This window comes from Danio rerio, chromosome 16 (assembly GCF_049306965.1).
Source record: "Danio rerio strain Tuebingen ecotype United States chromosome 16, GRCz12tu, whole genome shotgun sequence".
Classification (NCBI taxonomy): domain Eukaryota; kingdom Metazoa; phylum Chordata; class Actinopteri; order Cypriniformes; family Danionidae; genus Danio; species Danio rerio.
This window is the reverse complement of record NC_133191.1, coordinates 44,802,859-44,819,213: the sequence shown is the minus strand read 5'-3', so window position 1 is coordinate 44,819,213 and position 16,355 is coordinate 44,802,859. Positions and strand designations below refer to the sequence as shown.

The 16,355-nt window shown below is 33.2% G+C and overlaps 2 protein-coding genes across 6 annotated transcripts in view; one reads left to right on the top strand and one right to left on the bottom strand.

The window, feature by feature from the left end:
- The window catches only part of LOC101885642 (beta-2 adrenergic receptor), a 108,892-nt gene that overhangs the window by 67,157 nt on the left and 25,380 nt on the right, over positions 1–16,355 (bottom strand). The window lies entirely within an intron of this gene.
- The window catches only part of LOC101885539 (uncharacterized), a 31,152-nt gene continuing 26,372 nt past the window's right edge, over positions 11,576–16,355 (top strand). For all 4 annotated transcript variants that reach the window (XR_012392448.1, XM_021466988.3, XM_073926495.1 and 1 more), the window contains exon 1: positions 11,576–11,757. Coding sequence is in view for 3 of the 4 variants with exons in the window: in XM_021466988.3 (XP_021322663.3) it covers positions 11,706–11,757 (52 nt within the window). In the remaining variant the exon portion in view is untranslated. The remainder of the gene's footprint in view (positions 11,758–16,355) is intronic.

The following is a 16,355-nucleotide window of genomic DNA, read 5'->3' as shown; positions in this document are numbered from 1 at the left end:
TGTTGTTATCCATGCATTTTCAGATGTACTGTCTTTTTTAGAATTAATCCAAAAACACTGACAAACACAGATGAATATCCAGCATTAGAAGACCTTGATGGTTTAAAATGTGATTACGATTGCGGTCTCAAAATTAAGGTGAATGATGCAATATACCACCAGCAGGTGTAACTCATTCATTCTTTTATGGCCTAGTTCTTTTCAACTTAGTCCCTTTATTAATCTAGGGTTGGCCCAGCTCAATGAACCGTCAACTTATCCACTATGGATAAATTAGCCTACCCAATTCACCTGTACCACGTGTCCTTGGACTGTGGGGGAAACCGGAGCACCTGGAGGAAACTCACGCGAATGCAAGGAGAACATGCAAACTCCACACAGAAACGCCAACTGAACCAGCTGAGGCTCGAACCAGCAACCTTCTTGCTGTGAGGCGAAAGCGCCACCACGTCGCCTGTCATTCATTCATCATGGCATAAAAAATCAAGTTAATTTTGATGAAATAAATAACATGTGACAGTTTTTAACTCTGATTTATTTTCATTGAAATGATCGCTGAGTCTATTTTTATTACTATTTGAAGATTTTTTGGTTATATGAGATCTGATTGTGGTTATAAAAATATTGCTAAATGAAATGAGATAAATATAGGTTTGATGTCTGATACAAGTTTCCCCCTTATACTTTTTGAATGAATTATTTATTAAAAGATACATTTTTAATGAATGCTCTGAGGTAGCCAGCTTTTTGGAATGTGAAGGCTGGAGACACGCTTGAGGAATTTCTTTTCATAGTGTGTCGTGTTTTAATTACTGTAATCACCATAGCATGCTAATAGTCATGGTAATTAAATATTAAAAGTTTATGTTTTTGTTAATCACAGTCTGTCTATAGAGATGCAGTTGTCGCCTGTGCTATGACAGTAAAGTCTGCAGAGGCCAGCTCATTTGGACAGTTTACTTGTCGTCATGCTGTAATTAAAGAATTACGACCATGGAAGTGACAGAATGGACAGTTTAAGTGACACAAACATATTCCACAGGGCACTGACACTGACATCAGTTCCGTCCGTTTGCATTTAGAGTTTTAATAATTAATAAACTGCTTGATTATTAATTTTCACCATCTGACTCTGATTATAGAACAATAAACAGATCTCTTTTTTATTTTGACTTCAAGTTCAACAATAATTATGCAGATTTTTTTTTTTAGAAACAAGCTTTCAGTTGTTTTAGCAAATTATAATAGCGTTTCTTTTTTTACTGTGCATTCAAAACATTCCACAATGTAAAAAGTTGCAGTTTATGTCATTTAAAATAAAACTCTTGCCATTCTTTGCAGTTACAAGAAAGTGCATTAATGACTAAATAAAATTTCACAAAATAATTTCGAGAGGAGCATGTGATAGGATTGACTGCAGCTGGTCTCTATCACTAATTACTATAGCTAGCCAATTGGATCAATCCAAAATTAACATGAATATCCAGCCTAAACTACGGTCCTCATCTTTGCTTTTGGAAGACCCTTTTTAATGTTTTTGTGCTCTGCACTGTTGATCTCTGACAAAAAGTTATTTTAACAAGTCAATCAGGTTTCAATGTTTTAAGTTCAGCTTCATTTTTGGTAATTTTTTTGTGATTGATGTACATGATGATAACTCATTCAACATTTGATTCAACAAAAAAAAAAAATATTTTAACAGTGTACCTGAAACTATTATGCTTCTGGTTGTATTTTGCTAAACGACTCCATTTCAACAATAAATAGCAAAAAGGCTTTCCGCTGTTATAATTAACGGATTCCATTTTCAAGAAGTCACATGTTTTGAGGCATATATATATATATATATATATATATATATATATATATATATTTTTTTTTTTTTACCTCTGTTTTTTTGTGTTTTTGCCATCTTGATTTTAATCTTGTTTTTTTTTTTTTTTTTGTAAAATTATAGACTATTTTTTCAGTTTTTCTCAGTCGCTTTGGTACATTTCTCAGATCAGAATGGATTACCTGCAAAAGCAGTCTCTTGCTGAAAATCCTTAGTTCATCTCTCAAAACTACATTTTTGTATCAATTAACTAGTAAGTCTCATCAGAATGACAAGTCCTTGTGTCAAATTATTTAGTTATGTTGTCAAGAGTGTTCTGGTGTAAACTATAGCTATATTTTTTGCTGTTTGCACTGTAATTTGTTTGGATATCATGTCATTGCGATACAATAAGGAAAATACATCACTAGATGTTGTAGCATAAAAAACAAAGAAAAAAAGCCGAAATGTAAACAATGGAGAATCTCCTTTGAGATGGGCCTTCATTACAAAAAGTCAAGATTTACCTGGAAAAAAATTCAGGACAGATTTAGGGAAAAAAAAAAGTCTAATGGAAATGTTTAGAAAAATGCATTATGACAAAATATTATGCCATTTAGCACGTTAAGACTTTTGCCATGAACAAATGATTAAATGTTCTGAAGGGTGTGACTATTCAACAAAGACCAAAATAATCCATATTGCTCAACCTGACAAAAGTGAATGATAACATCAGAGAATTGCACATAATCCAATTGCAATAATAAATGGATGCACAAAACCATTTGCAACTTGTTCAAAGCAATGAGAAACTGCTTTTTTGATGTGCACAAGTGACACGATGTAAAGCTTGAACAGGGAGTTTTGAGATTTGAAATTCTGATCTGAAAGTGTACAAAAGCCACTGAGAAAAACTGTAATGTAAGGTTCACTCAAGTAAAGCTCTGATCATAAGGCAAGGCAAGGCAAGGCAAGTTTATTTATATAGCACATTTCATACACAGTGGCAATTCAAAGTGCTTTACATAAAAAAACAAGAATGAAAGAATCGAGTAAAAAATAAAAACAAATAATAAAAATGAGTAAAAAAACATAAAAACAGGTAAAATGTGATATAAAAGAATAAGAGAAGAAGAGAAAAACATAATAGTGCAATCTGTCCGACGCAGCACAGTGCTCATTCAGTAAAGGCACAGCTAAACAGATGTGTTTTCAGTCTTGATTTGAATGTGCCTAATGTTGGAGCACATCTGATCATTTCTGAAAGCTGATTCCAGCAGCGGGGGGCATAGTGGCTAAAAGCTGACCCTGCTTTGACTGAACTCTTGGAACTTCTAGTTTATATGATCCTAAAGATCTGAGTGATCTGCTGGGTTTGTATTTAGTGAGCATATCTGTAATGTATTGAGGTCCTAGGCCATTTAGTGATTTATAGACCAGTAATAATACTTTAAACTCTATTCTGAATGTAACTGGCAGCCAGTGTAAAGACCAGTGTAAAGACCTTTTCTGGTTCTGGTCAGAATTATCATATTAAATCATATTAAAACTTCTGCCTTCATGGATGATCTGAAAGGGGGATTGTCTTGCAAAGACATAAAAAACAACAACTGTAGCTTAAACCAGCTGCATAAAACCAACTTGAGTGGAGCTCGTGATTATTTCACAGAAATGTCAAATCTAATGATAAGTGTCAAGGTTTGTTTCTAGGCTCACTCGGGTCTTAGAAAGTAAGTAGCTGCAAAAGAGACATGATATAACCAGCAGTAGATTTTTTAATTGAGTTCAGAGAACTTCTCTGTCATAAGTCTAAAGTCTAAAACTTCTATTGATTAGTGTAAATTTTCTTTGTGTAAGGATAACTGAGAGATGTCATTTGGAGTGTGAATTGATTTCAGGCTGTATGCCAAATAAAGTAATTATTTCAAAAGGGCTTTAATGATTTTCTATATGCATTGTATGTTTAATTAACCAATATGCCAACGATTTCTGTGACTGTCAAATCATTTGCCCGTCACCTCTAATCTTCAGTTTTTGGATGAAAATAACCTTCAATTTCAGTTCAGTCAGTAAAATAAATCTGTTTCGCAGCCTGACAGTAATTTGTTTTACTGGAAGCCATGCTGTGAATAGTCAGGTCACTCTGAGCTCTGATGTGTCTCATGAATTAAACAACAAACTGATTTGGCGTGACCTCTGATAAGTGGATTTATTGAAGGTGCTTCATGGAAAAATGAGTTCCAGAAGAAGCCAGACATCTCAAAAATGCTGAACAATACTTGCGAGATTGATTTTCTCTTCAGTTTTATCTTAACTCAAATACCAATAGTATGATTATTATTGGTAGTAGTATTTATAAGATGAACTTAAGCAGAATAAGCTAAATTGGCCATAGTGTATGAGTGTGAATGTGAGAGTGAATGGCTGTTTCCCAGTACTGGGTTGTGACTGGAAGGGCATCAACTGTGTAAAACATATGATGGAAAAGTTGGCGCTTCATTCCGCTGTGGCAACCACAGATAAATAAAAGAGACTAAGTCGACGGAACATGAATAAGTGAACGAACTTTAAGCAGATCTGAGGGAATCCTTGTTTCTGATTGGTCAGTTGCACAATTGAGGGCTATTTGGCAACATGCCCAAGCTAATTGAATGATACTTTTTGGTCTATAAGCCAATGCAGCTTTGAATAGCTAAATGACGCCCTCTTGTGGCTATAATGAAGGGGGTATTACTTGGATAACACGTTATGATAAGCTTGTAATGATAGTTAATGCATTTATTTATTTATTTTAAGTATTAAACAGGAAAAGATTAAAAGATAATCAGACCTCGCTCAGCATAACAGCTGTTTTTTAGACACACTTAACATCTCATCCATTAACACATGAGAACAATACAAACAATCACAAAACATACAACATGAAGAGAGACAGGCTACTATCTTAGTGGCTACAGCAATAGTTGACCATTAGAATTTAAAAAAAGTCTCAGTGTTGTTGTTTTTAGATGTTGTTGGATCTCATTCTAGGCTTTTGTGAATACATTAAAGAAACATCTGTCCATTACAGTTTTTAAAATCCGGTAACGGCAAACATCTATTTGTAGCAGACCTAGTGGACCCAGTCCTTAGGTTTTGGTACCGAAGCCCAAAGGGCTGCTGAGGTAGCACTATGTAAAGTTTGATAGAAGAATTTAATCCCTATGTTCATAATTTAATGTTGAAATGATAAAGTATTAGAGTGATAGAGCAAAGCAGTGATGTGTCCATCCAGAAAGTCTACTGTGGATCTTATAGGCCCTATTGTACAGTCTAGCTATTGGCTCCAAGATATCACTTGTGAGTGACCAAACAGGCAAATAGTATGACAAGGTGGACAAAATTATGGCATCTAGAGAAGTTTCTGAAACATAAAGAGACACATTTGTCCTAATTTTCCCATAAACAAATAGTTTTTACTTCAGCTTTTTACAGACATTTTGAACATGGTCACAATAAGTAAGGTGAGAGTCAAGACTGATCCCCAAATATCGATATGCAGATACAATGGAAACTTTTAGATTTGAGAAAGTGATGGGATTGGATATGGATCCAATTTTCGCCATTTTCGCCTAGGTGAGTACATGCATTTTGTCTGCTTAACATAAATAGTCAAATGACTATCTTGCAGCCATTGATGTAAATGCTGAAGATTTTTATTTTTAATATAATGTTAATTGTGTCTTTACTTGATCCAGACACAAAAAAGCACAGTATCATTAATGTACAATAAAGAATCTGAATGTTTAATTACCTGAGGGAGGTCATTAATATACATCAGGAAAAGTAAAGATCTCAAAACTCTCCCCCGAGAAACCCCTATAAACAACCTAATGCCTGTGATGTTTATTGCACTAATTTTAACAACCTGAGATCTATTGGATAAATATGATGGAAGACATATCATTGACTAAAATGAACAATCCATTTATTACAGTATTTGTTCATGTCAGTTAAAGTAATTTAATGTACATACAGTCATAATTCAAACTAATAAGAGGTTAGGTTAATTTAATATATCACACACAATGCAATATATCTTTTTAATTAGGTTGAACCAAATATTTAGATTATTTTTGCCCACACATTTCTACACTTAGAGTCAGAGATTACTAAAATGTGAACAGAATAATGATTATATTTTCCCACAGATGTCAAAATATATCTCAAATTATAACCTAGTGAGAAAAAAAATGTTTGCGTTTGAACCTGGACAGAGATGAAAGTAAAAAAAGTGTTGTCCCTGAACAGTATTGCGGCGATGACGCTGTTCTGTACAGGAAGCTTTCTTAAGAGACTTGTAATGGCCAGAAAGCCATAACATGTTGTGCGTCTATTAGCAGAGATGAGAGAGAGAGATCTCAGTGCATTTGTACTGTGGACACACAACTCTTTTGATCAATGTTGGGGAAAGTTACTTTTAAAAGTAATGCATTATAATATTGAGGTCATCCCCCACAAAAGTAACTAGTTGTGTTACTTAGTTACTTTTTATGGTATGTAATGTATTATGTTACTTTTGAGTTATTTTTGCATTACTTTTTCTGACCTGGTTGAGGTTTAATCACTTTCAGAACTTTTTTTTTTTTTTTTGTAATTCACCAGCACAAAATATTTTTTATATGCTATATCTTGGTTGCTTTTTGGCCCAAGTCAGAAGAGTCTCTTTGATTTGGTTCGTTCTTCAGAATTATTTGTTCATGACTCTTGACATCAATTTACCCATGCCAAGCTAATGTTCTAAAGTTCAGCCTTTGTAAGGTCAAACGTGGGCTAACCAGCCTAGGTATTTAACCACTAAGCCACACCACCTCATGATGCTCAGTTCATTCTGTGGGTTGATGCACTTTCTGGAATAGATCTGCAACATTTGTGCGAGTAAAGAAATCTATTTAGACCATCACACTTTCAGTCCATGTAAAAGTAAGGTTAAATTGTTTTTTTGATTTGCAACAGTTTTGCAGAGTTAACAACTATAGGTAATATGTGGTTTGCACAGTTTTTATCTTGGAATAATAGATAAGTTGGAAGTTTAGAAGTGATAACACATTTTAATAGTCTTCTTTACAGATTCATTTGGCTATAACTTAAGAACTAACTTGATGTAGAGTTGTCAGAATTATTAACCTTCCTGTATTATTAGCCCCCCTGTATAATGTTTCCCCAATTTCTGTTTGACGGAAAGAATATTCAACACATTTCTAAACATAATAGTGTTTACTGATGTGTTTTATCTTTGTCATGATGACAGTATATAACATTTCACTAGATTTTTTTCAAGATTTTAGTATTCAGCTTAAAGTGCAAATCAAAGGCTTAACTACACTGAAAAAAATCTGTATTTTACAGTTTATTTCTGGCAGGTGGGGGAAGAAAACTTAAAATAACAGCGGTTGAGTTACAGAAATTTACTGTAAAATGACAGAGGTTAAATTACAGAAATTTACCGTAATATGACAGAGGTGGAATTACCGAAATTTAATGTAAAATAATAGCAATTGAATTACAGAAATTAACTTTAAAATGACAGAGGTTAAATGACAGAAATTTACCTTAAATGACAGAGGTTGAATTACAGAAATTTACTGTAAAATGACAGAGGTTGAATTACAGAAATTTACTGTAATATGACAGAGGTTGAATTACAGAAATTTAACGTAAAATGTCAGAGGTTAAATTACAGAAATTTACTATAATATGACCAACGTTGAATTACAGAAATTTACTGTAAAATAATGGCCATTGAATTACAGAAATTTACCTTAAATGACAGAGGTTGAATTACAGAAATTTACTGTAAAATGACAGAGGTTGAATTACAGACCTTTACAAGAAATTTAAATTGAAGGAAACTTCTGTAATTTAATGTCTGTTATTTTACGGTAAATTTCTATAATTTAACAGCCGTTATTTTAAGGGGTTTTTTCGGCACCCCAGCTGTCAACAATTTTTTTTTTAAGTTTAGGTTAATTGGGCAAGTTATTGTAATTAAGCAAGTCATTGTTTACCAGTGGTTTGTTCTGTAGACAAACTAAAACATATATATTTTAAGGGGGTTAATAATATTGACCTAAAAGCTGCTTTTATTCTAGCTGAAATAAAACAAATAAAACTTTCTCCAGAAGAAAGAATATAAGAAATACTGTGAAAAAATGTCTTTAAATATAACTTTGGCTAATAATTTTGACTTCAATTGTACATCTCAACAAGCAGGGATTAGATTATTAGTAGTCTAGTCTCTGGGCTGTGATAAGCGTGTTCTCATTGTTTTAGCGTGTTGTGTTTTTTTCTCGGTGTCCTGAATGTTTTCAAAGTGTGGGTTGCTGTGTGGTTAGTGTGTTGCTATGTTGTTGCTAAGGTGTTATGAGTATTTAATTTACTGTATTGATGTTGTTTACATGGGGTGTCTGTCTCAATCAGCTGATTCCATGAATTAATAAGATATATCCACATATTTAGACACAGGTTAGGACATAAGCTTGGTTCACTGATGATACTTTTTATGTCTATAAGCCAATACAGGTTTGAGTAGTTAATTGATGCCCTCTTGTGGCTATAATGAGGGGGAATTGGGGGTATAACTTGGGTAACACTTTACAATAAACTTGTATTAGTTAATGCATTTACTAAAATGAACAAACAATGAACTAAATCTCATTCATTCATTTTCCTTCGGCTTAGTCTCTATTACAGAGGTTGCCACAGTGGAATGAACCACCAACTATTCCCTCACGTTTTCCACAGCGGATGCTCTTCCAGCCACAACCCAGTACTGGGAAAAACCTATACGCTCTCGCGTTCACACACAGTCATACACTACAGCCAATTCAGTTTATTCAATTCACCTATAGTGCATGTCTTTGGACTGTGGGGGAAACTAGAGCACCCGGAGGAAACCCACGCCAACTAGTCCAGCTGGGACTCAAGCCAGCAACCTTTTAGCTGTGAGACGAAAGTGCTAACAACTGAGCCACCATATAAGAGACCATAAAGTATGAAATGTTTTCTTGATCCTTATTATACAATGTCCCAACAATATGTAAAATACAGGCAGCTTAATATAGGAAAAATGAACCAAGATTTAGCTTCTGTACCACTGAAATTGAAATGTTGATGATGTCTTACTCATGTCTGTCAGTATTATTGACCACACAAAACTTATTTCTGTTTGCACAAACATTGTTATTTTCAGTTAAGTTGTGTTTTCTATATTGGTGTCTGCCTATATTTGCCTGGCCTGTACTTAATGACAGATGAATTTACATGAAAAAAACATTTGACTGGACATATGGTCTTTGATGTCAACAACAAAAGCTGTGGGAAACCTTTCCTCCTCCATTTTAGAAGCCTATTTATTTTGCTAGATGGATATTATTATTTTCATTAGCTATTTTCCCTGCTCCCTTATCAGAAAAAGCAACATTTTCTGACAATGATGAGCACTATTAACTCCAAATAACCAGCAGAATAGGGTTGCTTTTGCCTTAACCGGAGGCTGCAGAGAGAACAGGAGGGGTCCGTGTTGACGTCTTAAACTTGAACACGGTTTCTGATAATTTAGGCTTGCAGATAATAGACGATTCATCTACAGACAGCTGTATTCATTGTCCTTTCAGTATATTAATTGCACGCCGAGCCAATGACGGACTGACGAATGATGAATTGGACTTCATGATGAATGCCTAATCGATTCTGCCTAGCTGGAGTGTTTTGTTTAACTACTCAAAGACCTCAATAGAAGTCTATAATGAAGTACAGGGAAATGAAAAGGTGAAAAAAAGGCATAGTTACAAAACTAATGGCAGAATCGAAACACCTCCATTGTGAGCTAGAAAATATTTTTGGATATATATATATGCTTATATACATATATATATATATATATATATATATATATATATATATATATATATATATATATATATACATACATATATATATATATATATATATATATATATATATATATATATATATATATATATATATATATATATATATATATATATATATATATATATAGCTAAAGCTTAAAGGATCCTGTGAAGTGTTTTTAAAATGTGAGTTTTTTATTCAGTCTTTCTTAACTGAAACAGTAAAAAGACAGGACGGAGCATGTAGTAGCTTTTTACAAACAGCCAATATTGTTTTGTTTTATCACGGATTTGCTAGTGAGTGTGGATGAGCTCAAGCGCAACAAATGAAAGGCAATCTAGAAGCATCTTGAAGGGGGCGGGGCATGTGAGAGAGAGCATTTGATTGGTTAGAAGATTTAATTATGAAACTGAAGAACGAAGTGATGTCAAAAAAATCATTGATCCATTTAGGCGGCAGTGACAGACTGCAAGCTTTTTGTCACTGTTATGGTGCTTGTATCCTAGCTTGTAGCTTGTATCCTTAAGACCACACTCAAAAATGACATTAACTGTTTGTTCAAACTACTTATATAAAAGCAGCTTAAACAACAAATTGTTGAATCGAGAAATTATACCAGCTATAAATATTTTTTTACCATCTACAAAATATACAACACAGACTATATTGCAAATTTAGCAAATAGGCCTTTATGACAGAGGTTTGTGATACAACAATTTACAGTAGTGCAATGATTAAATCCTTATTTTCCATGAAGCCATCCACCTGGACAGATGTGCAAGACTGGCTCGAACAAAAATATACACCATGTATTTTTCTTTGAAAAATTATCTTTTTGAAAGAATTTCGTTTGGTATAACTTGTACCTTAATGTTAATGTATGTTTTGTTGGTCACCCCAGCTGCCAGAAAAAAAGTAAAATAACGATTTTTTTTTTACAGTGTATATTAAATGCTTTTCATTGTTAATGACAAAAAACTCCATTGCGCCTATCCATTTCAGCTATTCACAGCACTGAAAGCATTCCCAGATTACTTCGGAAGAACGATCTCGGTCAGAAGCATGAGATAACTCATGGTATATTGTGAGATGATGATAGCGTGATTTTTAAAATCAGAGTATGCATTTTTTGGCAGTCAGTCAAGATAAAATCGCATAAAACATCCTAATATTTTAGAGAAAGTAGTCAAAGTTTGCAAAACCAACTACTGATCTTATTCACAAACTTTGACCAACCCATAGTTTAACATCATCTACTTTTTGATTAACTGACCCGCAGATTAACGGCGGTACTCGCGAACATAACCAAGAACCACACGTATCAGGGTTTTATGCGTCCCCAAATGCAATGTCAAGAGAGTGACTCCATAAGGTTTTGTAAACTGCACACACTTGATTATGTAATGTGTGAAGTTGTGGACGCGTGCAAGGATGACTTATTCTTTAAATGTGCTTAATTCGTATTTGATAAGGTCTATCGATTTACAGAGTAATCAAAAATTCTGTGTATATTTTTGACCTGGAATATCCTTCTGTATAACATGTTTGTGTTCATCCTTGCAAACCTCCTTTCAAATCAATTGCACTTTCATTGAAACCAAATCTAAGTTTGGAATTGGTACCAGCGAGTACACATATTAAAATACTCATACTCGTATCGGTTTGTAAAAAAGTGGTATCGGTTCATCCCTACTGATACTAAATTCCAAAAAAACATTATATTAAATTTCACTGGACTTTTAAATATGTAACACTGCAAGCATGTACACTTGACCTGCTGTGACAGTAGCAAAATAGGGTGTGTGTTTGTGGTAGTGAGTGCTTTCGTGAGGCATGATGCTCAAATTCACTCCGTAGTGGAAACCACATGCAGCAACTGCACAAACCCCAAAGGCTGAAGGTGCAGGTCACGCTCTTCAGTCAGAGTAGCTCTCCGTCAGGACCAATTCAGATCTGTGGCTGACTGACTGACTGAGAGATGCCTCTGCTGCTGCTCTGTGTGCTTTTCCAGGCTTTGCCTTTGTCTCAAGGTAAAAAAAAAGGTTCTGATCTTTGCTTTGTTTTGGCAGAAGGAGTCTTTTATCTAGAGAGCTTAAGTTTAAGTGTGATTTATAAAGTATTTATTATTATTTTTAAAGTATAAAGGACCTAACGGTTACTCTATCAAGTCAGTGATGACACTTGAGCAGAAAGGTTGTGCCACTCTCAAACACTATTGCACAATCCAGCTAACCTATCACTATCATAGATGGAAAATCAAATGTGCACTTTCTACAATAGACTAGATGTGTAAGACACGCTTTGTGGTTAAACAAAGCTCAGTTTAACTAATGCTGCACAATGCAATCTGAATGCATTTTTTTAAGCGACAAAAGAAAGTACATCAACGCCTCGGCTCATTACAACACAATCATTGATTCGTTTATGCACTTCAATGTACTCTGCTACAACATAAATGAGCTGAACCTCACAGGAGATTAAATGAAAAAGCAAGACTTCAATTGTAAGTCAAATGCACTTGCTGGCTTAAAATATATGTGTATTTTGTATAATTTTCCTCATAGTCTGTTGAAGACTATATATGGAGTTCATTTAGATTGTGTAGAACAAGCTACAAATATTATAAGCAGGCATTTCCGAGCCCTGTTTCAATAATAGATTAGGAAATATGTTATTATTTTCTCCAGGTTTGTTCTATAGAGAGTGCAAGGCACAGAGGATCCGGACGGAAATAGAGTGTACAGATTGTATCTATATAAAATTGCTGTTATTCTGAGTAAACGTTTGCTGATATTCCCAGTGTTCTATAAAATAAAATAGTCAAATTTGTTAGTTAATAATAAAGCTTGTGCAATTTTATGTAAGTACTTTTTCCATTTATACTTGTTTGACTGGTGTTATGCTTTAATGTATAGTTCACCGTGAAGCGAAGATTTCCTCATCATTTACTCAAACTCAAGTGGTTCTAAACTGTTATGAATTTATTTCTTCTGTTGAACACAAAACAAGTTTTTTTTTTGAAGAATGTTGGGAAAAAAGCAGCCATAGTAGGAACAAAAAAACACTATGGAAGTCAGTGAATGTATTTTCATTCTTCGGTATATCTCTCTTTGTGTCCAACAGAAAAAAGAATCTCAAACATGTTTGGAACAAGCAAGTAAATGATAACGGATTTTTTATTTTTATTTTTTGGGATGAATTATCCATTAAAATAATATGTAGCTATTTTTAAAATGACTCTTACTTCATTCTTTGAAAGTAATTACAGACATCATGCCATTCTGTGAGGTATAAAATATTTTTGGATACTCTAATAACGTGTGTGAGAACATACTGGTTAGTCACAAATGCAATAATTACTTTACTGAATAAATTTGACATTTTTGATTCCACATTAATGACCACATTAAATGTCGGCCTAGGCTTTGCAATGTTTGACAGATGAAGAAACTCATTTAGAAGACCATGCTGTGTTGAAATACATGACCCGAAGCTATTTTATCAACTTGTGTTAACACAACACGTTTTAAAGAAGTCGTATAGTTATAAATAACTACTGAAAATTAGATAATTTTTATTATGAGGTAACTTACATATTTCATCTTACAGCCTCGCTCATATTGTGAATGCAATCGAAATGGCTACTGCATACATTTCAAACAGCAGGCTATTCTGACTTGTATTGTGTTGTGTACTTTAAATGTAGTAAACGTGACAGCCTTGCAATACTAATCAAGCATCAAGCATTATGCATAAGTTTTTTATGCACCTTGTTCTACATTGCAGTTGTCTTTGATCATTATTCTTCATGCACATTGTTCAAATGAACAGAGGGTCTAACACAGGGGTGCCCAAACTTTTTTTATAAACGGCCAAAAAACAAACTTGATTAAGCGATGTGGGCTGAATTTAAATATACCAAACCTTATTATGTTAAATTTGCCATGGGTCATTTCCTCATTTGTTTGCTAATATTTAAAAATAACTAGAAAATGTTGCTTTAAAGCATTAATTAATGGCGCAGTGTCATTTTTAACTTTTTATAATGAACTTATTATAGTAAAAACATAAACAATCCCATTTATACAATACAATCAAGTTTAATGATGAATGCACTAGTCGAACTCCTCCTGCCTTTGCTTTGATTTGCTCGCCGATGTCTAGGGCCGGACAGAATCTGCATTTTTCTGGCCGGACATTTTTTTGCTATTTCTGCACAGATTTTGAAAATCTGCTTTATTTATGTAAAATGTTTTCTTTGTGAAAATCCAAAGGAAAAACTTAACATATGAAAAAAAAAAAAAAAAAAAAAAAAAAAATATATATATATATATATATATATATATATATATATATATATATATATATATATTTTTTTTTTTTTTTTTTTTTTTTTAATTTTATTTAATTTTTACAATGAAAATTTGATTGGATCCACTTATTTGGTAAAAAAGCAGGTCTCTCATATAATATATCTACTAAAAGACAGAAAGTATTACTTTACAAACTGTATTGTAAATAAATCATGCGGACATTTTCATATAGTCAATAATATTAATGACATTAATTTAAAAACTGAATAGATATCCATTTACACAATTAAATAAATAGACTTCCATGTGGGCTACCGATGTCTTGTGCATTGTACTGCATCTGTCAACTGACCGTATTTACAATTTAAAAGTCTGATTCATTTACAACATTTCCAAGTTTCATTTTAGTTGGATTTTTGTAGCTCTTCAATTAAACAAAGAAACAAAAGGTTATGTTAAATTTAAAATGACGCTCTCTGTCAAAGGCAGGGCAACTCCATATCCTTCTCCCATTCTTTTCAGATAAGATGGCGGGCCAAAACAAAGCTTACCAGGGGACAACTTTGGTCTGTGGACACTTCTTTGGGCACGTAAAACTAACCGTTAACTGCAAATTGTTGACTGGAGAAATATTTTTTTACCATCCACAAACAAATATGTGCATTATTGCAGAAAATATAATAGTATAAATCATTTGTGTTTTATTAAATATTATTACTATTAATATTTGCTTACTTAACAGTGGTTGAATTAAAAAAGTGATACTGAAATACTTGCTTTTTATTTGCTTTTTTTCATGACATACAATCGAAAAGCAACATAGGGAAAACAAATTATATCGCAGGATTTTCATAACAGTCATTTATATAGTTCATTTAGATTTTGTACATGCTATTATTAACAAAGCGCAATGTTTTAAAAGCATTTCAGTATATCTTATGTTATATTTTCTCCACTTTTATGTATTAATGAATTTATGCCACAGAGAGAAAAACAAGACAATTTTGCAAGATGTATTTTGATGAATGCCGCAGTGAAACTTTTCTTTTGAAATGCTTTTTGTTAACAGCAGATTCCCTCAGATGTTGTGTTTCCAAAAAGCACACTTGTATGACTCAAACTGCAGAGACCGAACACTGGAAACTCAGATATTGTGTGTAAAGATTACAGTGTCACATATTAAAGTACACTCAAAAAATGACGTTTACTGTTTGTTCAAACTACTTATTTAAAATTAGTTGAAACAACACAACTCAAGGTGTTTTTTGTGACAACTTAGTTTTTTAATGTTCAATCCACTTAAATCTGTAAAACTTAATAAACTAACTTAATTCCTTCATGTTGTGCCAACACTAATCAATTGTGTGGAAACCGACATTTTTTATCAGTGTACATATAGCAAACAATGTTGGGTTCCACACATTCGATTTATGTTGGGACAACATGAAGGAATTAAATTATTTTTAAGTCTATAACTGTATTATCTATAATGTAAATGACGATACAGTCATATACACGGCTGCATCTACACCTAATCTGGCCCTTTCTCATCTACAGATCGCTTTTTTAATGTTTTTCAACATAAAATTAGTTTAATTAATTAGTTAAAATTAGTTTTAAATGCCAATAAAACAAAACTTATGCTATTTTCAAATTCAAAACAAACCAAGCAAAAACTAGGTCCTATTACTACTACTACTCATGGTGCAAAGATTAAATTAGTGTCCCAGTATAAATATCTTGAAATTTTAATTGATGATACATTTTCTTAGTACTCACATTCAGCAATTGGTGAAAAATATTAAAAGTGATTTTAGGCTTCTATTCTAGAATTAGGAACTGCCTTTATTTTGATGCTAAAAATAAGCTGTTTAAATCAACATTCATGTCGACATTGGACTACGGTGAAGTTATCTGTATGCATGCTTCATCTCAAAGTCTGAATGCATTGGATACTGTTTACCATGGTGCACTAAGATTTATAACTAATTTTAAATCCCTAACTCATCATTGTGTGCTGTATACTAGGTTGGTCTGCTTTGTCCATTCATAGGTTCAAGCATTGGCATATCCTTGTTTACAAACCTATACAAGGTTTACTCCCATCATATTTACAGAATTACATTTGTAAAAAGGCTGTTCTTAACTATGATCTTCGGTCACAGGATATTTATTTACTGTCTGTCCCTAAAGTGCGGACTGAGATGGGAAAAAAGGCTTTTAAGTACGCAGTACATTTTGCTTGGAATAATCTGCAAACAGACTGTGAAAAAGACTTGATTTCACTACATGCTTTTAAAAAGACTATAGAAGAT